The 25,437-nt window shown below is 42.7% G+C and overlaps 1 protein-coding gene across 3 annotated transcripts in view; it reads left to right on the top strand.

Moving 5' to 3' along the window:
* The window catches only part of ESYT2 (extended synaptotagmin 2), a 641,975-nt gene extending 627,333 nt beyond the window's left edge, over positions 1-14,642 (top strand). For all 3 annotated transcript variants that reach the window (XM_078663275.1, XM_078663276.1, XM_078663274.1), the window contains 3 exons: positions 11,210-11,315; positions 13,295-13,344; positions 13,434-14,642. In XM_078663275.1, coding sequence (XP_078519401.1) covers positions 11,210-11,315; positions 13,295-13,344; positions 13,434-13,479 — 202 coding nt within the window. In that variant the 3' untranslated portion in view covers positions 13,480-14,642. The remainder of the gene's footprint in view (positions 1-11,209; positions 11,316-13,294; positions 13,345-13,433) is intronic.
* The last annotated feature ends 10,795 nt before the right edge of the window (positions 14,643-25,437 follow it).

Genomic DNA, 25,437 nt, shown 5'->3' with positions numbered 1-25,437 from the left:
GTCAACTCAAATTTAAATTTAGCTTTATTCGATTGTAGTACAAAAGAGGGTGGTGATGGACGGAGCATCTGAACCAATCAAACACTCACACCCAGTCAACAGATATGGGTTTAATCCATCACCGTTCTTTAGCCCACTCTGCCACCCCAGTTCAGACATGGCCATATGCAAATCAGTCTGACCCTGTGCCTCATGGGAACAGTCCAGCCCGAACTGCCAAGCATTGCCTTCCCTGGACCGGACTCAAGCTTCCTAGGACCGGTTTCTGGCATTCCAGCCGTCTTCAGCCAGGCTTTCTTGAATCCAGTGGCAAAGTGAGCAAGGGACTCACGTCTGAGCATACCCTGCCAACTTATGGCAAACAAAGCGGTACAAAAGGGGGTGGTGATAGATGGAGCATCTGAACCAATCAAACACTCACACCCAGTCAACAGATCTGGGTTTAATCCATCACCGTTCTTTAGCCCACTCTGCCACCCCAGTTCAGACATGGCCATATGCAAATCAGTCTGACCCTGTGCCTCATGGTAACAGTCCAGCCCGAACTGCCAAGCCATGCCTTCCCTGGACCGGACTCAAGCTTCCTAGGACTGGTTTCTGGCATTCCAGCCGTCTTCAGCCAGGCTTGCTTGAATCCAGGGTGGCAGAGTGGGCTAAAGAGCGGTGATGGATTAAACCCAGATCTGTTGACTGGGTGTGAGTGTTTGATTGGTTCAGATGCTCCGTCCATCACCACCCCCTTTTGTACCGCTTTGTTCGCCATAAGTTGGCAGGGCATGCTCAGACGTGAGTCCCTTGCTCACTTTGCCACTGGATTCAAGCAAGCCTGGCTGAAGACGGCTGTAATGCCAGAAACCGGTCCTAGGAAGCTTGTATTGGTCCAGGGAAGGCATGACTTGGCAGTTCGGGCTGAACTGTTCCCATGAGGCACAGGGTCAGACTGATTTGCATATGGCCATGTCTGAACTGGGGTGGCAGAGTGGGCTAAAGAACGGTGATGGATTAAACCCAGATCTGTTGACTGGGTGTGAGTGTTTGATTGGTTCAGATGTTCCGTCTATCACCACCCCCCTCTTTTGTACCGCTTTATTCGATTGTAGACATTTAAAATCACAAAAGCATAAACATGCATAAAAACATTTAAAACATTTGTTATGTTCTTTATACAGTATCTAGTGCAAAGGGCGTATTGTGTATTCAATTAGATTGCATGTTAACAGTGGCCGAGCAATAATCACAACCATGTAATTCATTTGAACTTTTCCTAACTCTAAAAATAATTTTCAGAAAACCAGAAATAGCAAAAATTGTTAAGAAGCTATCTAAAAATTGTAAATATAAAAAAGCTGGCCTGCATTGTCTCAAACCTGCTTGTTTTAGTAATGGAATGATCCATCTAATTCTTTCCCTTGTGTAAAATTTACCGAACAGTATCACGTGAATGGTAGATTGAGGTGACACTATATCGCAAGGGCTCAGTTCTCTGGACCAATCATTAACTTTTGAATAACTAACAAGTCAGTGAAAGCTATTCAACCTGAATCGAGTCTGGAGATATTTATCATATCTCTTAATACAGCATACAAGACAGGGTTGAATGTTGAACGTAATCAGGGTCATTTGATGTTGAACTACCATCCCTTTATTAATTTCCAAGGCAGCTCTAAGAGAATCTAGGTGGGATAAACAGATTCTTTTGAGCTCCTTTCCTGGGATGGTACACATTTTCTCTGGTGAAGAATAATAGTCAGGATACCCTATGTCACAAAGACATTTTTTAACGTAGTTCAGCCACGTAATTTTACACGTGTGGTCCAGATTCATTGCGTCCCGGATTATTTCTCTGTTTAAGCTTGCACTACTAGCCATACACGGTGCCAAAATAATACAGGTTGCATTTTTAAGATATCAGAGACATACGAGATACCAAGCTCACTATGACTGTTAAAAACCTGAAAACTAACCGGAACAGCTCAAATAAATCTTAAAAACGAGTTTTCCACTCGTTGGATCAAAGAGACATCATGATAACCCCATACTCCCGACCCAAAGATCACAATGCTAATACATTTAGCCAAGTAAATCTTAAGAAGTATTGCGGGGCCTATTTCCCATTTTCTTAGAGAAATTAACAACAGCAGCAGTTGACTTCATGAATAGCAGACTCCTACTCCTCACCGCCAGTCCCCATGAGCCTGAATTTGCAAATAAAGCACCCAAATATGTAAAAATGTTTGTGGATTTTCTATTGTCCCCCAGAGGAATTCTATTACATTTGTTTCTCCCCTTCCCACATGTCATAACAAATGTTTTTTTAGCATTTAGTTTCAGTCATAAGTTATCCATAAAGCAAGAATAAGTTTTGAGGGCTTTCCGCAAACCCAGCTTCGTGCGCGCCATCAGGACTGCGTCGTCCACATAAACGAGCGCAACTATCGGGCATTTACCGACATAGGGGGGATCCTGCGCCGCTCCTGCGCCGCTCTAGCTCTAAAGCGTTGGTATAGAGGGTAAAAAGGAACGGCGCAAGGACACACCCCTGTCTACGGCAAATGGCACGGTGCATTCGCCGTTTGTACCGTAACGCACCTTAGCTGAGGCCCCATAATAAAATTGACTTAGGAAATGAATTATGACCGGGTCAATCTTCATGTTTTGTAGTATACTCCATAATTTATTATGTATTACGCAGTCGAAAGCAGCAGTTAAATCTGCAAACGCTACGTGAAGTTTCCCGCCCTTAGCCTGAGTGTATTTTCCTATCAGGATGTTTAGGTTCAGGACTTGCTCATTTGTCCCCAACCCCTGTCTGAAGCCGTATTGTACATCACTGATTATGTTATTTTCTTCGGCCCAAGATTGTAGTTTATTCAGAGCCACTCTACCCATGACCTTCATTAGGGAGTCTAGTAGTGATATCGGGCGATAGCATGCCCGGTTATCACGTTCTCCTTTTTTAAATATAGGGATGATTACTGACTCAGACCAAGTTTTTGGGAAGCCCTTTGCACAGCTGGCATGTAGGACCCTAGTTATCAGGGGTGACCATAAGGATTGAATGGATTTAAATAAATCAATAGGTAACCCATCGGGGCCTGGCGCCTTGCCTCCCTTGCTTGCATTTAAGGCCTCTAACACATCATCATGGGAAAACTTGAATTCGATCGGCTTAAAGGTAATTGAAGTTTCCTCCTGGTTGGGTAAAAGACCCTGGGGGGATTCCTCTTGTATCCTGCTACTATATACATTAGAGAAGTAATCCACCCATGTCTTTTCGTCTATTGCGACCGCAATTGTCGAAGCATCATTTGTTTTAAAAAATGGTGCATTGACTACCCGCCAGAATAGGGAACTGTCTTTGCTTAATGATGCTTCGTGTAGTGACTCCCATGCTTGAATTTTTAGCTCCTTCTTTCTATTCTTACGCGCTAAGTTGTAAAACTTCCGACACTCTAATTTCATCTTGGTCCCTTGGTAACCTATGAATAGCCTCTTTAAATCGGGAGTATGCCTTAGTGCATTTTGAGGTAAACCAACCATTATTCTGGTTTCGGATATTTTTTTTTTTTACATTACTAAGGAGATTTTGGGTTACTAAGGTAATCTCCCAAAAAAAAATTCAAATCGATTCGTGGGTGGAGGCTTCCTGCAGACAGATTAGGATAGGGTCATAGGTCTTTGTTATGATTTGTTTATTCAACTGCTCTGGGTCACAGTTCGCCCAACGCAAAGTGTAACCATTTTGACTGGAAAGGTGAACATCTATAGTCCAAATCTATTCCTTGCTCAGCAATGGTATCTGGGCATACTATGTCAATACTTTGCGGAAGATGATCACTCATAACATTTGAGTGGGTTTTAAAATTTGCTACCCAGTTTGTGTTACAGTTAGGAACTGTAATAAAATCTATTATAGATTGGCAACCTCTGCCTATAAAAGTATAATTAAAATCCACTCTAGGTGACCATAATTGGTTAGCAAAACCAAGATGGTGGGAGAACATAAATTAATTAAACTTTTCTCCCCTTTCTGAATGATCAAAATGAATCAGTGGATCGTCTTTTACTGACATCAAGCCACATAACCCTACGTCTGATTTAGGACATAAGTTAACATTAAAGTCCCCTCCCCAGATTATGATCATATAAAAATCAATTGGGGAGTTCAGTTTGTTAATATCGCCGCTAAGTTGTTGTAAGATATCCCCCAAATTTTCTTTCTCTATATTATTATATAAACTAATTATATTTAACATGCATTTTGGTTCCATATTCATAGATACTATCTGGTAGTAATTGGTATCTTTTGTGAAAACAATCTTTTGCACCACCAGTAGATTTGAATTATAGATACAGAGCCCCCCCTTATGTCTACCATGTTTTGAGTTTGTTGGCGTATGGTAGGTTTTAAAGCCTTCAACATGGAATTCCTCTAACAGCCAGGTCTCCTGAAAACACAGGATTTCAAAACCGTTGATAAAGTCAAACCAGGCTAGATTATTTTCTTTTGTGTGAAGGCCAGCCACATTCCAGAAGAGAACTCTTATGACCTTCTGAGATGTTAACTCGTTGGGAGACTGAGTTTCTATGGTGGATGCTGGGTTGCTGGCCTGGTTAGGCCTCATATGTTCATCACATCTCGTAAGACTAGTGTTACATGATTCTAGAGGATCAGTCAAACTAGTCACTTGCTCATTCTTATAATGATTGTGTTCCAGATGCACATTTCTATATAGATTCTGGCCCTTTTTGCTGTTAGTTGTACACACCACGTGGTACTCCATGTTGTCAGAAGAATTTGCTCCCTGATCTAACAGTCAATCATTCTCATCTAGAGATTGGAGTGGTGCAAATCTATTAGAAACCCCCAACTTATAGTCCGTTTGTGAAAACAGATGCAATCTAGATTGCGGTTCGTTTTGCTGAATCACCCAATTAGGTTGGTAGAAGTATCCCAAAGGAAGGATATTTATCCCTCCTTCAGTGATGTGTTTTGCCCTTGGTTTAGTCAACACCTCCCTGACCAGTTGAGGTGACCCCAGGGAAATGACAATACAGTCCTCCCGGAGGTTTTTTGAACTTGTTCCTACCCATGGTACACGTCTTATCATCTTAAAAGCCCTGAACATGTCTGAGGTCAATCCCACCCTATTACACCGACAGTGAATGGCCATGTTTCTCAATGCCGTCTACGTTTCGTGTTCACCTGGTTTAAGTATCGGCGCATTGGCCAAAATCACAGTATAGGGCGTTGCTGCTGGAGGTAGGTCAAGATTATGGACATAATGGGGACTTCCATAAGAGCTAAATGAATTGAAACACTGTGCAGGTGTTGTATCGCATGGAGACTACCCCCATGTTTCCTGGCATACGTATCTCTGGCGGTTCTCTCCTGGTATTTTTGTTACTGTGCGTGCTCTTAGCAATATTCTTCTGTACCCCATCATTATTAGAAATATTACTGTCCCTTACTGCAGAGTTGTTGATGAGAGTCAGAGTGTGGCGACTAGTCGTAGTTTCTGAATTACTCGCGGTACCCGGTCTACACGGGCTTCTACCTCGAGTGGAAAGGGATACGTTTTCATTAATCTTCTCTAGGCCCGTTTCAATTCTATCTAGCCTGGATTACAGTCTACCTATGAGTAGTTTAACATAACTAGTTAATTCTATAAGAGATTTTTCTAGGTTGTCCATGCCTGTTAGTGGGTATGTGCTGCTATCATTTTTTGGGCAAGAGGTGCTTCTGTTTCCCCTTTGCTTCTGGGCGCTATCCTTTTTTCCCTGTTGTTTGGTCAATGTATTTTTAGACTGGCCAGTCATAAGGTGAACCTGATGAGTTTCTACCGGCGTAAGAGTGGACTTTTTTGATAATTCTAAGTTACGCTGCCTCTTACACTACTTCTTTGGGGGGGCGGGGGTGATGTTTCAACATCTTGGGCATTCACTGACGCATCTTCAATTTCGTCAGTAATCAATTGGATGCAGCCATTTCTACTCTCCTCTAAATTTATTAATTCAGATGGATTAATCTCAGTGGGCTTTTTGCAGCTATTGATACTTCGGATTATTTTTTCCTGGCTGATTTCTATAAGCCCCTGTGATTCCACACTTAATGTATCCTCCACTGAGGAGATCTGTTTTTCTTTAACACCCACAGCCCCCGTTAGATAATGTAATAGGGACATTTTGGCATCTATTGGTTTACCTGGCTGCCTGTTTGTCTGACTTAGAGCAAGGTAGTTTTCTTTCCCCCATTTTTAACGTTCGAACTGATCACAAATGTCAACTCATCTCCAATCCTATCACTGCAGAATTTGCTTCTTATGCAGCTGCTTCACTGCCAAAGAAGACGGGCTTGACCAACTCAGGGAAGAAAACTGCCAGTCTGTCGTCTTCCTTGTGGTAAACATAAGGAGGGCCCATGGCTCTCATCATGTGCTGCTTTGGCAGCCCTGTACGTATGACTTGCTAATTTCTGAATTCAATGACCACTCTCTATTTCAAAATCCATTCGCTCTGCACCGAACATTCTGTTGTGGCCTCACAAGCTCTGGCCAGCGAAAATGAATTTGCATGACTGGCCTAGCTGCAAACACACATCAGTGCTGTTGTGCACACAGCGCTCACTCAGACACAATAGCAGTCTACCAAACTGAATGCAGATCTCGGGGAATAAACCAAAACAGTGGAAGTGCCTCAAAACAAGAACAAGTTATTGCAAAAGACAATAGGCCTGATTACGATCTTGGCGGACAGTATTACTCCATCACAAACGTGACGGATATCCCTTCCGCCAAATTACAATTCCATTATATTCTATTAAACTTGTAATTTGGTGGATGGAATATCCGTCTTGTTTGTGACGGAGTATTACATCCGCCAAAATTGTAATCCGGCCCAATGATTATAAAAACCCTACACCATATTTTTTTGGACCTATTTCTTCGTACAAAAACACGGGGTAACTAGTGCTAGATAAATGCAAACCTTTTTCCCTCCTCTATCCCTCCGCTATCCTTCTCAATCCAAATAACTGATTAATATCCACCACTCAAATTACTTTCATATTTCACTAAACTAATTCACCACTAATCCTTTGTGGGTTCTGGAGTAGCGTGCTACTCGCCAGTGGTGACATTTGCAAGTGGTGAGGCGTAAACTTTCTGTTGGAGTGCACCGTGGCAAGCGAGTGCAGCGAGCAAGCCTGAACATCTTAAGGAGGGTTTGGGGGAGAAAAGTTTGACAAAAGAGTGGGTAAATGGTGCATTTTCAAGCAAATTTGAGAAGCAGGAAGGTTAATAACGCAATTGTGAAAGTGCAGTTATTACATTAATAAAGGGATGTCATATAACATGTAGATAGAAATGTTTCTGAAGCTAGGCCCTGCCAGTGCCACGCACCTAAGGGCAATATACACTCTGTGTGCCAGCAGGGCCTAGCGTCAGAAACATTTCTATTGTTATGTTTTTGAAGCTAGATAGTGGTAGGGAGGCATACACACGTTCAGCCAGGAGCCTCACCACAAAGACACTGTCATGGTGTGAGCTTCCACAGTGAGCTCTGGACACGGCCTACTAACCTGCACTAATGGCGGGTGTGCTTCAGAAGTGCACTCACCAACCCTCACCTGCATTCTGTGACCCACACACTGACAGCCAGGGTGCTCATCACAAAGAGGTGAAGTGAGCTACCACAGTGAGCTCAGGACTCGGCCTAATAACCTGGACTTCTTAGAGCTCATCACCTGTTAATCCATGTTTAAATGTGTAAAACGCCAGGAATAACACGCCGCTCTCAACAACAAACGTAAGCGCCTCAGCACTGTTCACCGAAAATGATGAATGTCACGTTGAACCCCTCACATGGAGTCTCTAATAATGTTTTACAATGGCGAGTTCTGAAGCCAGCGGTGCTACATTCAATTAATTTATTCTAAAACAAGGTTAACATTAGAAGCTTAGCTTTTTTTTTAAAAGTTTGAAGATGGGGGGAGAATAGTGTTTAAAGTTTAGACTTTTAGAGTATATTTACAAATATGCACAGTATGCCTCGTGGGAAAGAAGACTTTGAGCGATATAAATAAATGTGTAAATGGCAGATAATAAAAATGCATTTCTTTCGACCTCCTAGGCAGCTTTCATCTGAGACCAGACAGCCCCATCTAATACTACGGTTCTGTGAGCTGTACCCTATGAATATTGGCTTGCACGCTGGAGATTAAAGAAAAGCAAATGTTTCTCTGAAGCCTAACAAATATATCACCCCTGATAACGAATGACCAATGTTGTTCCATATTGTGTCAGACAAAACCAAGGCTCTTGTAAAACAAGTGTTACAGCTGGAATAGGATATTTTAATACAGTTACGCTAAGGAGTAGGCAAACAGACAGCCGCCTGCTCAGCAAGGTAGTCGTAGATTAATCCAAACGAGCAATCAAATGGCCATGCATAGCAAACAGCGGGAAAAGCAGGCGAGCAGCAGGAAAAACATGCTCGTGAAATAATGGTGCTGAAAAGGAGTTCTGTGCCCTTCTCGAAGTCAGGAAGCCAAAGTTACATATTGTATCGCGTATTGCCTCAGCAAACACCCTTGCTTTTGGATGCAAAGTGCATATGAGGATTCCAGTAAAAATGGTAGCTCCTAAATGCAATGTGTGTGAGGCCAGCATCACTGACTATAAAAATAATTAAAGTAATTGTAAGACTATCAAAAAGAAAGTTTACTTTATAAAACACAGCAGTAGACCTTTTAGTACCGCGTGCGTTTTCACAACTTCTTGAAAAATGTTTTACTTGTGCAAATATTTCATACTAAGAGTAGAGCCTCATCACGTCACTGCCACTACCAGCCTACAATAGGTGTGGTCGGATAGAAGAGTCCACCTCCCTTTTTCGGTCTCACAACTCACGTCTCCCCAGTCCCAACTGAACTAAAGTCAGCAGGCAGCCAATGCAATGCAATATAGTAAATATGCAGCGTTGCACTGCGCACTTGAGCCTGCTCGGCGCAGCTATTAGTCACTCAGTTAGTAGTAGTAGTGGCTCGCGGGGAGTCCGGGTTTTGATTTTATAATTATAAAACTGAAAACTTACCTTACAGCCGGTCCGCGCCACCTCTGCTCCCCTTGGCGCCTTCACGAACGGCGCTGGAGTGGACTAGCAGCCCCTCTCAGCCAATCCTGGCTCTGCTAGCAGAGCTAGGATTGGCTTAGGGCGCGGTTTCTCTTCGCCCGCCACCTGCCCATTAGGAGACCGAGGGGCTCCTAATGGGCATGCGCAAACCAGTGCAAACACAAGTGCGCATGACTGGGCACGGGCGAAAAATTCGCTCACCTTCCCCACTCATGCACACTTGTGCTGCTGCCTGTTGCCCCTGGTCTGACAATCATGTCAGTCAATATGAAGCCAGTCTCTGAAGGGGGTGGGTGGTCCGATGTCATGCTGACTGACATGATTGTCAGTTCTCCCTCGGCGTCTTTGAACTTAAGTAAACTGCTTCAGTTTACTTAAGTTCAGAAATGCCGAGGGAGCTGCGGGCGGGGGGCTACGCCCCAATTGACGCACTGCGCCTGCTACTCGCCAAAAATAGCGCTTCAACACTCCATCAGGGGTAACAAGCGCTATGTAAATGCAAACCTTTTTCCCTCTTCTATCCCTCCGCTATCCTTCTGAATCCAAATAAATGACTAACCTATCCACCACTCAAATTACTTTCATATTTCACTATACTAATTCAACACTGATCCTACTACTCGCCGAAAAAGCGCTTCGACGCTTTGTATGGGGTAGTAAGCACTATATAAATGCAATTACAATACAATACAATATTGTAAGGACATATTCACCTAGGTTATGCATTGGCAAGAGAATACATTTAAGGCACATAGATGTCACATACAGCTTTAAAGGGTTACTATGTGCCACCCTTGTCTCGCCCTATTGGTACCCCTGGCACTGACCTTGCTATTTATAGTTCTCAGGGTCATGAAGATGTGCAAGAGCTGAAAGGTAAGAGGACTGAAAGAGACCTGTTACTTTCTGTTGTTTTCATTCCTTCCACCCCGGTAAAATCTAGGCTGTTGAAGGGTTAATGGTCGGGCACTTGTTAACAATGTGATGTCATCGGGTGGCCAGCATGAGCATGACCGCACTTGTGTTGCCCCTGGCCTCTTGGAGAATCTGCCGCCAAGGTATCTCTAAATTGTAGAACACTTTGCAACATTGCAAAGTGACAGCTTGCATTTACAAAGGAAGGCCATTTTTCAGCAGGTCGACCTTTATTACTGTTTGAGGAAAACAATTATTTGAAGCCACCTTTTATGCTGAATTTCTTATGCTAATCCTCAGAAGTGTTTTCTTTGTATGTGAAAGGCTGCGTATTACTTGTTATTGATCAATCATATTGGATAAATGCCAGGCATTGCTCTATTCTGTCAGTTATAACTGTTTCTGGATTTCTACATGTTTATAAATATTGTGTAGGCCCAACTCTAATGCTCATCAGAAGAACTGTTTTCTTATATGTGAAGAAATTACTCCTATTATGTAAAGGAATAGTTGGCTCTCTTTGCACATATAAGGAAGTATGGGTACAGTTCCTTCTCAAGCACATGTCTACATTTATTATCAGTCTAACCTGCAAAATTAGATACTTAAAGGCCTTCATTTTTGTCTGCTTAAACCTTAGTATTTTGTGCAAATTATTTTAAAGCAAAGGGGTCAAACGAGCATAGGCTTCGGGGCACATTAACACAATATTCCAACCTATTGCGCTAGTTTTCCTTGTCATGGCATACGTATTGCAAAGGAAGTCCATTTTTGCACACATGGACAATAATATCGCAATTCTACACTGAAGAGCACTCTATGGACGTGGTGAAGGGCAAACCTTTACCTTAAATTCTCTGTGAAATGAGAGGATGAAAGGGATTTAGGGTAGTTTCCAATCCAGTGCTCTGTACTTTGAGTAGGTGAACTAGAGTGTTTTTTAAAATTGGATTTCAAAACAAAGCCTTTTGAAGATACATTCCCAAAGTACTATAGCAAAATATTAGTATGTCATGATTTATGGTAGATGTAAAAAAAATATATATATAAATTTCACTCTTTATTTTTGCGTTGTGACAAATTGAAGATCTAGAAGTAAGGTAAATGGATCGCTGATTGAATCATTTGTGTTTACGCAATTTCATTTCTCTCTTTGTTTTAGCTTTGATTTCAGTGTTTCGCTTGCAGATGTTCATAGGAGAACATTAGATGTAGCAGTGAAAAACAGTGGTGGCTTCTTATCCAGAGACAAAGGGCTGCTTGGAAAGGTAAGGTCGAGGGCTTGCAATTTGCATTCAAGTTATTAGTATACAAATAGGGAGTGTTGTGAGTTACCAGAAAAATAAGGATGTTTACTTCGAAATGCTACAGAAATATACATATTTTCTGAAATAGGTAATAAAACGTTTTGCTTTCCAAACAATGGAGACATGTAGGCATCTATGAGCTAAAAATAAATTTTGGTCACCTGACTTAAGATATATTGAGTCAATCATACTGTGAACACCACATTGCCAGACAGCTGGACTTTTAATAATGTGAAAGGTGACATTACAATAGAGGTTGGAAGTCACAATTTAGCTAACAACAGTGCTTCCTGCTGAATCTGAATTTTGAAAGAATGTGGAAAACAGCCCCACTCTTCCCTTTATGGTCCTTGAGGTTTCCCTCAAGACGTGGGTTTAGTTACTCCGATTCCCTCTCTAATGCTGCTTTTCTGAGGAGACCCGGGAGGGGTGGGGAGAGGGGATGTGTCAAATACAGAATAATACGTATAATTTACACATCTTTAAATTACTGTTACCCTCTGCATCAGGGTGTAGGAATACAAATGCATTATTCCAGAATTGTAATGGATCACAACAAAAGGTAGAGCCAACTCTGTTCCCTTGGAATCTGTTGAAGAATATTGGATTTCCTCATCTAAAAATACCTTTCAAGAAGGAAGTGTTCTTAACTATGGTACAGAAAACTGTTAAGTCAAACTAGGTTTTGGTTACCTTAAAATCATGACCGTAATTGCACAATAAAATGAATTTATAGATAATCTAGTTGGACAAAAGAGGTCTATGACAGAGGGGGTTTACATAGTTGAATCTCCTTTAAGGTATGCAGAGTTTTTTTTTTAATATGTCAATATCGATTTTCCATTTTCATAGTTACACAACAAGCATATTAAACAATTTCATCAATGTTGCCCATAATTTACCACGTATTGCAGACCTGTTCTTCACTTCAAGCAAGCCATTTATCGTATTAATCTTACAACATAAATATTGGTTGTTAAAAGTTTAATGTGAACAGCGTTGTGTGTATTTACTTTTGTGGTCTTCCAGTCTATAACTGCATGTTTTAATTGTATTCTCACTAATGTCTAGCATCAAAAATCACTGGAGGGGGGACAGGCATGCTTCTACTGTCCAGATATCCAGATTATATGACAATCTAAATTAGTCATAATTCTTTAAATACATTGTCATTTTGATTCGTCAAACTGGCACCCCTGTATCCCTTATATTGTTTACCCCGGCCATCTAATCTCATTGGGTTTCCAGCGTTAGTCTTTTTGATGCAAAATGACAAAAGATTTGATTGATTTGAAAAGAGCAAAGCAAAAATTCAAAGTATCAGCATCCTAAGTGTCAAATTGATGTTTTATGTAGTGAGTAAATTTCAACAGTCCTTTTTTTTTGCAAAACAAACTCTGCATTCTATAACTATTGTTTTTACTCGATAGGTATAGGCTTACAGAACCCAACAGGCAAAATTATTTTGGCCAAACAAACAAAATTAGAAGAAAATGACGCTCATGATTAAGGGCCTAAAGGGCCATATTGGAGATATACATGTGTGCCTGTGAGTGATTTGTGTACAACTATATGTGAGCCTCCTGGTATTCACTGTGTACAAGGAAATGTGTATTACCAATGCACATGGCAGCCTCTACGTGTGTACTATCTGTACATGGAAACATTTACAACTATGGCTTGTATGTATGGATATTTGCGTGTTTGTGTGTGCAAAGAATGCAATGTTTGCCTATTCTGGCTTTATGTGTGCATTTGGCCCTGTCTGATGTTGGCATCTTCGAGAATTACTATGCAAATGTCAAACCTATTTGCTCTGATAGTGCTTATAATACCGTTGAATGTAAACTGCAGTGGTTTGGGACTTAACCATCAAATTCTAAACTGTTACAGAGATTAATTTCTTGTATGGGTTTTAATGCATCCTCCCTGTATTACAGTTATTGATAGAACTGGCATCCGAAGAGCTTAGCAAAGGCTGGACTCAGTGGTGAGTTTTTATTGGGCCAGTGACATTGTTTAATGTTTAATACTGTAAACCTCTAAAAAGCATAAAACTATTTTCTTTGTTTCATCTAGGTATGATCTAACAGAAGATGGTACAAGGCCGAATTCTGCGACCTAGGATTACTCAAAAAATCATTTTAGCACATGTTCGCCAACATTTTTACATTTAATAATGCATTGTTTCACAAAATTACCAATATTATTTTTATAGCTTCAATAATTTAGTTATTGGACACCCAACAATAGTTTTTATAAATACACCTTTTTACATTATATGCAGTTTTTGGGAAGAGCATATCATTTATTAGCAATATGATTTTATGTTCTTATGTGCAATTGGGTGTTAAAAATACATTGACTTTTATGGCAATTTCCCCTTTTTTAAAAGTAAAAATATGTTTAGCTTATCCCCTGCCTTAATTTGTATATCACCTGTGTATACCTTGTAAATATGTACTATTTTTATTTTTTTAATATTTCCATTACGGTTTAAAGTCAAATGAAGAACGTATTTACAATTTGCTTCCAATTGCATGCTAATTTTTTTAATGTATGGACTTTTTCATTTTAGTTTTGTGCCCAAAATGTTTTAATTTAATTTTATCTATTTGATGGGAACAGACACCATCTAGTTTCAGACCTTTGTATATCAAAGATATCACTACTTTAAAAGAACGGTCATGTAAAAGGTTTTCCATTTATACAGGATAAACATATTTTTGAAAGTCCTTGAAAAGCTATAATGTGTACAGAGATTTTATGACTCAAAGAAGTAGACGGAAACAGTTTTTGAAAACATATACAACGGTTTGTATAAATGTAATGGTATAGGTGTTACAGAAAAGGGCTGACTTGATTTGTCATGCTTGGGGATCATCCTGTGATAGTATTATTTTGCTCTCACAATGTTTTCACTTTTTCAAATAGTTTTTTTATTCCAGCATCAGTTGGGCATCATTTAATTGTGCTTTGCGAAGTACTTTTGAATTACCATGAAGAAAATGCACTGTTGTCACAGTTTCCTCTTTTTTAGTTTTACCCCAGCATGTTGATAAAGAACTCACCTCTGTCTTTAAATGTGAGTCCCAGGGATGCTTGTTGTCTACAATGGGTGTTGGAAAGCTAAACCATTCACCTTGCAGTTCTGTGAGCCACAGTTTACTGACCTATGATGAAGGACAAGGGATACTTTGATGTACCTCTTGCCTCTGTACAATGGCCTCTAATGATTATACCAAAAGGTACTGTAAAGTTCAATAAACAGTCCAGCTGCTACAGTAATGTTGTTTTAGTGATCACATTATTCATACAAGAACCCTGTTTTATCCAAACATTTTTGTACATGATTATATAGGCCAGTCTGATTGAAATGCAAACCAGTAACCAGTCCCCTTTTTAATGTCTGAGAATTTCCCTGCTGAAGGACTGAAAAACGCAAGACATCAGCCGATCAGTCTATTTGAATTTTAATGAATCAAAACAAATAATTACACCTTATTCAGTTCAAAGTTCATTGAAATCTTTACTTAACCATACAGTTTTTGTAAACAGATGCATTTTTTAACATCACATCATTTTTAAACAGGCTTTGTGGGACGCAAAACACGTTGGGGCTCCCTTATATTCTTTTTAGTATCATTACCAAATTTGCCACTATATCTTAATTTTGCATGTTTCATATTTTGTTTGTTTGCTGTAGTGCCTCTTCTGGTCTCTAAGTATCCTGTAAACCTAAGGTGACAAGGCCGGAGTGGGGGGATGAAACACATTTTCACTTTCAATTCACTGAAATTACTATACGCCTAACTTGGAAACTTCACAACACTTACAGATCAGTAAAAAAAGGTGGTACACAAATCTTTCTAATTGTCTCATGTTATGCCCCTTCCAACTTTGGCACTCCTCTGCAACTCTGAAGTCCCCTATATACATAGCACTTTTCTCTGGTCATTAACTTTACTTAAGCTTTGTCGTGTATTGATAGTCATTGGAATCTCCATAATGTAGGCCTTTCCTGCAGAACCTCTTTGAGCTAGGTGATTGTCTGTACTACAAGGCACTAACACTTTGTTGCTTACCCTAGTACCCTCTGTAAATGAAGTCCCTACAATCAGGTAGTTGCTCATGGACTTTGCTGGGATTGTATACATAAGGATAAACACTTTCCCTTCAGAAGAGACCTTTTTATGCTGTGCACCCAAGCAGTCACTTTTTCGTTTTTTTTTTTTTTTATTCAGCTGTGTACTCTGTCCAGTGACTTGGAATCATTTCATCTGGAGGATTCAACACATTCGCTGATGCTGAATGCTAGATGAAAAATCAGGTGTACTCTGGGGGTAACGACTACTCCAGGTTTATCTGTAAACCACAAAGTCACTCTGTTGACTCTAGTCTTCTTCATTGTTTTGTGCAATATCTTAAGCACCTACTGGCTTACTCTGATTCCAGTTTCCTGCAGCCTCCCAGTCTTCTCTAGTATCGCCAGTGAGTAGCATGTCATCATGTTTCTCCTTTTTACACCCACAGGCATGTCCATCAAAGGGTCAAACAGTCCATTCACAGCAGTGCCAGGACTCCACGACCCCCAGTGCCGATTGAGCACCATTTTGGACGTTCGAGTGTGGCTGAGGGGGGAGTCTTGTTGCTGGTCATTAGAACGATCCCCTGGCACCCTACATCTTACATTAGGAACTTTGTTGGCTACCATCTCTCCCAAAATGGTGGCACTCGTCTGCCAATAGTTGCTACCACTGCCCTACTCATGGCGCTGTGACAGATAAAATGAGGAGCATTCTTCCTTTCATTCTCACCTTGCTCCATCCCCCTAGATGCGTTTTTAAACTAGTTGACTGTCGGCGTTCCAGCTTTCACTGCTTGTTGGTCCATTACTAATCAAAAAACGAAATACCTTTGGCCTTCTATTAAGAAACACTTGTGATGCTACCAGCTCTCTCCCAAACCTTTACAAATTTATGAGAACTTTGATTGTGCCAAATATTTGTTTCATGGCACAAGATGCAATCTGTATACAATAATATGCTGCTGCTTGTGCTTTAGTGCTGCTCCATCTATATGTGGCTTCCACGAGAGCTTGGGTGTTAACCTAATACCTAAATAATCAAAGGCCTCCACTCTCTTTATCTTGGATCCTCCCAGGAACATCTTCCCCTTGAAGGATTTATGGTGGTTGACGGTCATAAACTTCATTTTGGAAGTGTTAACTACCAATCCTTGTTGGGAACAAAATTCTTCAAAACTGTTTAACAAGTGCTGAAGACCATTGGGAGTCTGTTGTCCGCAAAAACTAAAATAGGTCTTCTGAGGGCTCAGATACTAGGATTATCATGCTGACAAGACAACAAATACTGTGCAACCTCATTTAGGTATAGTGAAAAGAGAGTGGGGGCCAAAACGCACTCCTGTCTGACTTCCTTCTTAAGTGGGATACGATCTGTGAGCTGGCCCTGATTGCCCCATCTTACACGGGTATAATTATTTTTGTGTAGCCGAATGAGGATGGCCAGAATATTCATTGGCATGCCCGTGTCCTACAGCATCAGCCACAGCTTGTTCTGGGGAACTAGGTCAAAGGCAGATTTCAAATCGACGAAGGCCACATAAAGGTGACCTCCACATATTTGCTCCGTCTTCCAGCATAATATAAGAAATTGAAGGACCTGGTCTATGGTGCTAGTTCTTTTTCTAAAAACCAGCCTGCATTGGTGAGCGTACATTATTTTCAATGATCCACTCAAAGACTTAGCCCAAAACCAGCTGGCAAAACACCTTTTGTATGGTGTCTATCAGGCTTATAGGCCTTTAGTTTGCCGGTGAGCATTTGTCTCCCATCTTGTATATTGGGACAACCTCGCCCTCCTTCCAAAACGTTGGAATTGGTGCGCCCTTCAGAATTGCAGTTGTGAGTGCTAGTATATACTCTGCCAACTAAGGTTTATCTTTGTATATCTGATAGAGACTTATAGCCACAGATGCATTACCTTAGAATAATCCCCAGGCGCCAGACTGGATCAGTAAATTGTTCGTGAGCAGTACTCTTTCATGCTGGCAGATGCCATTGTTCGGCTCTGCAAGGCATTGTCCACGCTGGAAGTGATGTACTTGTTGCCTGGATAGGCACCATCCCAGTCTACTGGCATCAGTTCTTTTCTTTCTGCCCCAGTCAGCGCAGATCCGGAGAGAGCTACCCCCTCTGTCATTTTGTTTTACAGACTTTTTGTGCAAATCATTTTGAGACTTCTCTCCTGGTGCATCAGGAATGTCAGCGAGTGTCTTGAACGCGCCCATGATGCCAAGACCTGTATCAATTGTTGCGCCATGCCCTCCAAGACCTTGAGGGAGCGATCCTTCAAGCTCCTTGCCGCTCGATGTGCGATGCCGCAACGGTCTTGATCCTGGTCGAGAGTAAGGTCCCGGGATCGGTCACAAAGCCATTGAATTGAGTCAAAGTTGTCCTACTCTGGTAAGTCCTACAAGCAGAAGAAGAGCAAGAAGCCGAAGAGGACTTCAACTTCACCCCGTACGTCAAAGTGATCTGACAACACGAGGGAGCACCATCACTCGAGGTCTAGCTCTACAGTTTAGCCTGTGACTTGTACGTCACCGTGCCTGCAGGAGCTGGCCAACCCCAAGAGTTTTATGAGGCCATGCACCTCATATTTAGGCAGCATGTCCCTGCTGGAGCACCTTTGGGCCCTGCAGTTCGAGAGGGGCCTTTACTGGTTCCCTGCTGGTGGGTCTGCCCTTGGTGCAAGTCGAGCCCCTTGGATCCACGGATGGATCCAGACCGGTCGAGCCACCTCGACCTTCTCTAGCGCTGGTTCCATTGTCAATACTCTTGGTGCTGCCGGCCATATTCTTATACCCAACTCCAAACATGGAGCCAGAGGGGTGTCGCCCGACACCGACTGCTGCACCAACTGGAATCATTCCCTCCAGAGCCTGAGCTCTATTCCTATGGGCCAGGACTTGGGGACGATTGGGTGGGGCTGCTGTACACTGAAGAATACCATCCCAATATGGACTCGGATGAGGACTTGGTGGATACCAGTGGACTAGACACCTCCACAGATACTGGCTTGGTCTCTCCTCCTACTGTGGCTATGGAGAACAGAGCCTCATTTGAACTGGTGGTGAGATGGTCAGCTGAGGTCCTGGACCTTCAGCTGCCCACTGTAGCAAGTAAAGACAAACTTTTTGACAGAGGTGCTTCAGCCGTAAGTTACCCCTTCAGAACCACTTCTCCCATTCAGTGAAGCTCCTACAGGCGTCCTGCTCGGGCCTGGTCCAAGCCCTGCACAAGGGCTCCTGTGAACAGGACAATTTCCCGCTGCCATAATCCTGCCCCATGGGACCCCTCTTTCCTCACTTAACACCACACCCCGAAGAGTTTGGTGGTGCAAGCCTCTACTTCCCAAGTAAATCCTGGTGCCTTACTTACCACCCCACCGGATAGAGATTCCAAGAGGCTGAATACCTTAGGCAGAAAAATGTTTTCTTCTACCAGCCTGGCATTGTGGTCTGTAATTGCTGCATGCCTTTTGGGCCGTTACTCTCATTCTCTTTGGGATTTGCTTGCGCAAGCACTGCGTATAGTCCCGGAGGAAATTCAATCCATACTCTGCCAAGCCAAGACTAATGAAAGAGATGCAGGTAAGTTCCGAATTCGTTGTGGGCTGTTCACGGGCAACTCACTAGACAGAGCTCTTCGTTTGATGGCCTAACAGCTTGATGCCTGGTTGAGAACAACTGGCTTTTCAGGGGATGCCCAAGCTTCACTTATGTCACTTATGGACATTGCCTTTGATGGCTCCCTCCTCTTCTGAAACAAGGCGGACTCAGTGGTGGAGCACTTCAAAGAGACAGCAGGGCTACGGTCAGGTCCTGGGGCCTTTTCATGGCCCCCGCCAACCCCAGTCCACCTTTCACTGCCACGGAATGGTATCCTGCCGTGTCCTTACCTGCCCAGCCACCAAAGCGTGCAAGATCTCCAGCTTCAGCATGGCCAGGTGCGTGGTACCCACAGGCCCGTGGGTTGGGCAGCAAGAGGTCGGTCCAGTCCACCTCCCCCAACAGAAGCAGCCTCCAAGCCTCATTAGTTTGCCCTCCTACCATCATGGGGAACCACTGGGAGCCAAAATACGCCATCACCTGCACCACTGGAGGTCAATAACATCTGACTGCTGGGTTCTCCAGATTGTCCGAAGGGGCTACTCCCCCTACGTGACTACCCCTCTGCCCATGCCACCCACTTGGAACAAGCTGACAGAGGACCATCTTGCCTTACACCTCCAGGAAGTGGCACTTCTCTTGGCCAAGGGAGTCATAGAGCGGGTGCCAACACCAGAAGTAAGTTGTGGTTGTTATTTCCGGTACTTTCTGGTGCTCAAGAAGGACGGAGACCTTTGTCCTATCCTTGACCTACCCTCTCTCAATTTCTTCCTGAAAAAAGAGAAATTAAAAATGCTGACGCTCTCTCAAGTCCTTTCTGCCCTGGAACCGGGAGACTGGATGTTAGTGCTGGTCTTGCAAGACACATACTTGCTACATTCCAGCTCTGCCTGCCCACAAGAGTTAACTGCGGTTCACGGTAGACCATGAGCACTTTCAGTTTGCTGTGACCTTACCAGCGCCTCTCTGTGTTCAATAAGGTGATGGCGGTGGTTGCAGCTCTTCTGCAGAGATCAGGGGGTCAGTCTTCCCTTATCTCTACATCTGGCTGTTGAAGGAGTGCTCGCCTCAGACAGTCGTCTCCCGCTTCCAGACTACAGCAGGCCTATTGCACTTGCTGGGGTTCACTATCAACATGCTGAAGTCACACCTCATTTCCTCTCAATTGCTCCCTTTCATCGGAGCTGTTCTGTACACGGTGCAGTTTCAGGCTTATCGTCCAGAACAACCAGTTTATGGTATCCAGGCCATGATACCGATGTTTCAGCCTCTAGTCTGGGTTTCGGTGACTGACTCTGAGGCTGCTGGGCCTCATGGCCTCCTGCTTGCGACTCATGCCCGCAAGCATATGCAAGCTCTACCGCGAGACCTGAAGTTCCAGTGAGTGCAGCATGAGGGGAATTTCATCTACATGGTCCAGATCTCGGAGGGTACTGCAAAATATATGCAGCAGTGATCAACAAACCATGAATGGTTAATTCCTCGTCCCGGTCTGACCTTAGTGATGGATGCGTCGCTTCTGTTATGATGCGGCTATCTGGGATAGGTGGAGATAAGAGACCTCTGGTCTCCAGTGGAATCCAGACTACACATCAATGTATTGGAGCTCTGAGCTATCCCCAGCTGGCATTGAAAGCCCTTCCACCCTCATCAGGGGAAGGCTAGTGCCAGTGTTTATGGACAACACCACAGCTGTGTTGTACTGCAAAAAGCAGGGGGAGGTGTAGTCTGGAACCCTTGGTCAAGAGGCACTGCGCCTCTGGACATGGCTAGAACAGCAGGCCATTTCCCTGGTGGTTCAACACCTGTTAGGCTTTCTGAATGCCAGATGGGACGAAATCAGCCAAAGATGCCAAGCAATCATGAATGGCTTCTCCATCCGGAGGTGGCGCAAGATCTCTTTCAGCAGTGGGGGGAGTCTTGGTTGGATCTGTTCACCACCTGCGAGAATGCACAATGTCAGTGGTTTTGCATGCTGGAGTTTCCAAGGCAGCGCTCCCCCGGAGAAGCTTTTTGTCATTAGTGGAGTCATGCCTCCTGCATGCCTTTCCGCCCTTTCCACTCCTGTCCAGAGTTCTGAAGAAGATCAGGAATGACGAACCCAAGTCATCCTTGTGGCTCTGTATTGGGCTTGGAGAGTTTGGTATCCCGAGCTATTGAGCATGGCCATTGGTCCTCAAGGCTGCCCCTTTGGGAGAATCTTCTGTCACAGCAACAGGTAAGGGTTCTCCAACCGAACCTGTCAGCGCTTCACTTTCATACAAGGAGATCGAACGGCGACAGTTGACAACTTTAGACCTTCCTCCCAAAGTCTGCAATGTCATCTTGGCTGCCAGGCATCCCTCCATGCAGATGGTATACGACTGCCGTTGGAGCAAATTTGTGACATGATGTGCAGAAAAACAGGTTGACCCTCCTCTCTACTCTCAGGTTCTTCTGTTTATTCCTTTTTTTATAACATTTTATTAATCCACAAAATTGTTGTACATACAGCGAGCATTTATATTGCATCATCGATTCTGTTTATTCTTTCTCGTGCCCAGCTGGGCTCTGCTTTGAGCACTCTAAAAGGCTATCGTTCTGCCATCTCTGCATTCCTGTGGTTGCCAGATTAGCCATCCCTGTTAAAATCCCCTACTGTACATAGGTTTTTGAAAGGTCTCCAACATGTGTTGCCTCATTTACTGTTCATCATGCTTCAGAGGGACCTAAATTTAGTACTCATCTTCCTCATGTGCGCTCCCTTCGAGCCGCTTCACAAATGTCTTATCAGGCTCCTTACAATGAAAACAGCGTTTTTGGTGGCCATAACATCTGTCTAGGGGGTCAATGAGCTCCAGGCTTTGTCATCTAAGCCTCCGTACCTCACCATCTTACTGGCCCTTTGCAGCAGAGCTTCCTTCCTTCCGAAGGTAAACACGAAAGGTCATTTAGGCCAATACATCACCCTGCCTACCTTTTTCCCTTCGCTACTTCCTTCTATGGAAGAGGAGCGACTCAACCGACTGGACCCAAAAAGAAAAAAGAGTGCTGAATCTTAATCGCACTGACGAGTTCCTGGTGAACGACCAGCTCTTCGTGGAGTATTTTGTCGCCAAGAAAGGAAAGGCCATGCAGAAATGGACCATCCCTTGATGGATCGTGCTGTGAATTAAAATCTGCTACACATTTGCCAAGAAGCAACCCCCAGAGGGTTTGCGTGCTCATTCCACCAGAGCAAAGGCTGTGACCACTACATTAGCACAAAGAGTCCCGGTGCTTTACATCTGCCAGGAAGCAATTTAGGCTTCTCTGCACACATTCACGAAGCACTACTGCCTGGACAGTTAGGTCAGTTGGGACTGACACTTTGCCCGCTCAGTCCTGCAGGACTTTTTGGTGTGAAATTGTTTCGCAGACCCAGTTCTGGAGAGGTATTGCTTGAGTATCTATTCTAAGGTAAGGAATCTGCGGTTAGAAGTCTCTATCAGATGAACAAGTTACTTACCTTCAGTAACTCCTTATCTGGTAGAGACTCTGTCTAGCTTCAGATTCCATACTGACCCACCCATCCTCCCGCTCTGTGAACGGGTTTCTTGAGACTGGGCTGTTCCCCTTTCAGCCCTAGTTTTACACACCAGTGGTCAATGTTCTTTGTGGCTCCGTGCTCCTGGCATGGAAATTCACGAAAAGAAACTGAGGTCAGCCCACTAGGGTGGCACCTATATAAGCACAGCACGTCACTTCAGGCACGGACAACGACGCCACGAGGAGCCAAATAATGCTACCTGCTGGTGCTCAGGGATACTGCTCACAAATTATTTCCAGATCCAGTGACGCCTGGGGATAATTCTAAGGTAAGGAATTTACAGTGAGATAGTCTCTAACAGTTAAGGTGTTACCAAGGGTAAGTAACTTGTTCATCAGTATTTAACCACACACTTAACATTTGTATGCGTTAGAGTTAAACTTAGGTGCTAAAACTTTCCTGAATAAGTCCTTGTGTGACATGATCTTAAACAAATGAATTTCTAACATGCAAATTCTTGCAGATACTTTTTAAGTACTTAATTTCATAAGAGTACTGAATTGGCTAAAATGGAAACAAGCAGACACTTGTTTCCAATAAAGAGGAAAATTTGTACGGAAATGGGAGGAGCATTTTAAACTTAATAAACCCAAAACTAATTGTTACCCATTTCTGTTAAATATATGCTGCTGTGCCTTTTCATGTTATGTCAGTTCTTAATTAATAATCGCTATAAGAAGTGATGCACTGTCAAATTTCTTATCATACCACCCAACAGTAATCCTTTGAAATATTGTGTTATCTGTGTTTCATCTTATCTTATGATATTCACATCCATAGTGGGAGACACCAATTTATTACATCCGACATAAAGTGCAAGTTTAGATTTGCCTCCACACATTTGCATGGCAGAGGAAGACTGTTAAGTGTAAACTACAGATTGGTGATAAAGCAGGGCTCCTCCCTCCATAGTCCCTGTAACCTTGATATTATTAAGCTTTGAAATGCTGAGGCTTATTATTCACCCCACCTATCTCGGATTCAAATAGATCTGTTTTTTTCTACAACCTGCCTTGCATGAAACTTGGAAGTTTGCCAATTATGTGCACTGACTTAGCAGCTGTCCCCTTTCATATTTCTCTTAGAACTTTTCCAGTTAAGCAATCGATCCCATATTCTGCAGTGATGACTTCTTAATTGACCACTAGGAGTGTAAGATTCTACTGTAATGACCCACGCATATGCCTTAGTAATGCGTCAACGTAACAGCGGATGCAAAAATTATCCATAATATGTATGAGAAAATGATGTTTGCAGCCAGAAATTAATTTTTGTCTAACATCCACAAAGTCCATTTTAGCAAAAGGGAGATTCCTGATTATACTGAAATAAACACCTACATTAGTAACGGCCACTAATGTTATTCATCCCTGCAGTTATGTGAAGCAATTTTAAATAATGTAGCCTCTGTTTCTGATAGTCTCACCTGGATTTGAAATGTTGCTACGTGCTTCCATCCTCTGCGACTTATTTTTTTATTTTATAAAGTTTTATATAGCGCGAACAGTTGTTTCTATTTGTTTTGATCAACTTTGCGTCCCTTGCAATCTGGCTCCGAAATCTGGTGTAGTACCAGATAGTCTCAAGAGCCTGGCGTTTATGTCCTTCCTTAAAAGCATCATAGGAAGATATGGACGATTTGTGGCCTATTTCCTGTTTCCCGAAGAGACTGCAAAAGTTTTGGAGAAACTAGTAATAACTAATAGTCATATCTATGTATGTGCATTTGTTGAGTCTATGCGCTGTTTTGATCTCTGTCTGGTAGTGTTTAGGTGGCGTCAGTATATGGAGTACATCTTGGTGGTCACGCTACAAAACTTCAGCTGACAACTGATTGGCTTTACTGAAAACTCGAGTCAGTGACTTGTGATGCTGTTGACACCGCCATATTGATTGGCTGCCTAGAAGAAATGTGGTTGAGAGGTGCAGTTTTGGTATATGCCCTGTTCTTGCAAACAGTTTTCAGTCTGTTGCATTTCCATTCAGCCCTTGCTATCCTTTGTCTTCTATAATTGTATGTGCAACCTCTTTGTGCTCATCTCAGTGACATATGTTGAATTGTCGTTTATGATGATGATACTCGCGCCCTTTTGGATAGGAGGGAAACTCAGGTTCTCATAGCCAGAAAACTTGAAGCCTATATAATAAGATCAAAGATGGGCATTGTAGCCATTGTCTAAAACTCATTTCAGATAGATACATGAACATCATGGTGTTGGGTGACAGCAGTGACTTCTAGAAACTTTACCTTCTGCCCAACTGAGATGGTGACATGTCCTACACCATGCAGTCAGTCATAAATATGGATTTAGGATATTGCTGATGTGGCCTTGGTAACTCAGGTGAACAGGAGTTCTGAATCTTCTTGTTTTTGCTTTAGAGTTTTTTGCATCATTCTCCACTTGCCTAGCCGCGAGAGATATCTCTCGAGGGATATGTCTTGCTGTTTATTTGACGTTTTTTCTATAAAGTTTCCGTTCCAAGAGACATATGCATGCTTTAAACGAAACAATAGAGGTTTTGGTTTAAAATCTAAAATAATCAGCATTGTAGAGACTTGTAGTTAAAACAAGGAGGTATAAAAAGGTTTGAAGCGTACAGAATTGCAGTTGTACATTTCTGATGGATATTTCTAAATGCAGATTCCTCACTTTGTGAATATCCCCACACGCCAGACTGGATTTAAAAACTCAAAAAACAGTGATCATGTGTGTTGGTAGGTGGCATCATGCGACTGTGCTGACGTTGTTCCGTTCCGGATGTGACGAGTAGAGCCACATATTAGGACAACACTTGCAGCTGAAGTCAGTTCCTTTCATA

The sequence above is a fragment of the Lissotriton helveticus genome, chromosome 10 (assembly GCF_964261635.1).
Source record: "Lissotriton helveticus chromosome 10, aLisHel1.1, whole genome shotgun sequence".
Lineage (NCBI taxonomy): Eukaryota > Metazoa > Chordata > Amphibia > Caudata > Salamandridae > Lissotriton > Lissotriton helveticus.
The sequence above is the reverse complement of the archived record's forward strand: the minus strand, read 5'-3'. Positions and strand labels throughout refer to the sequence as shown.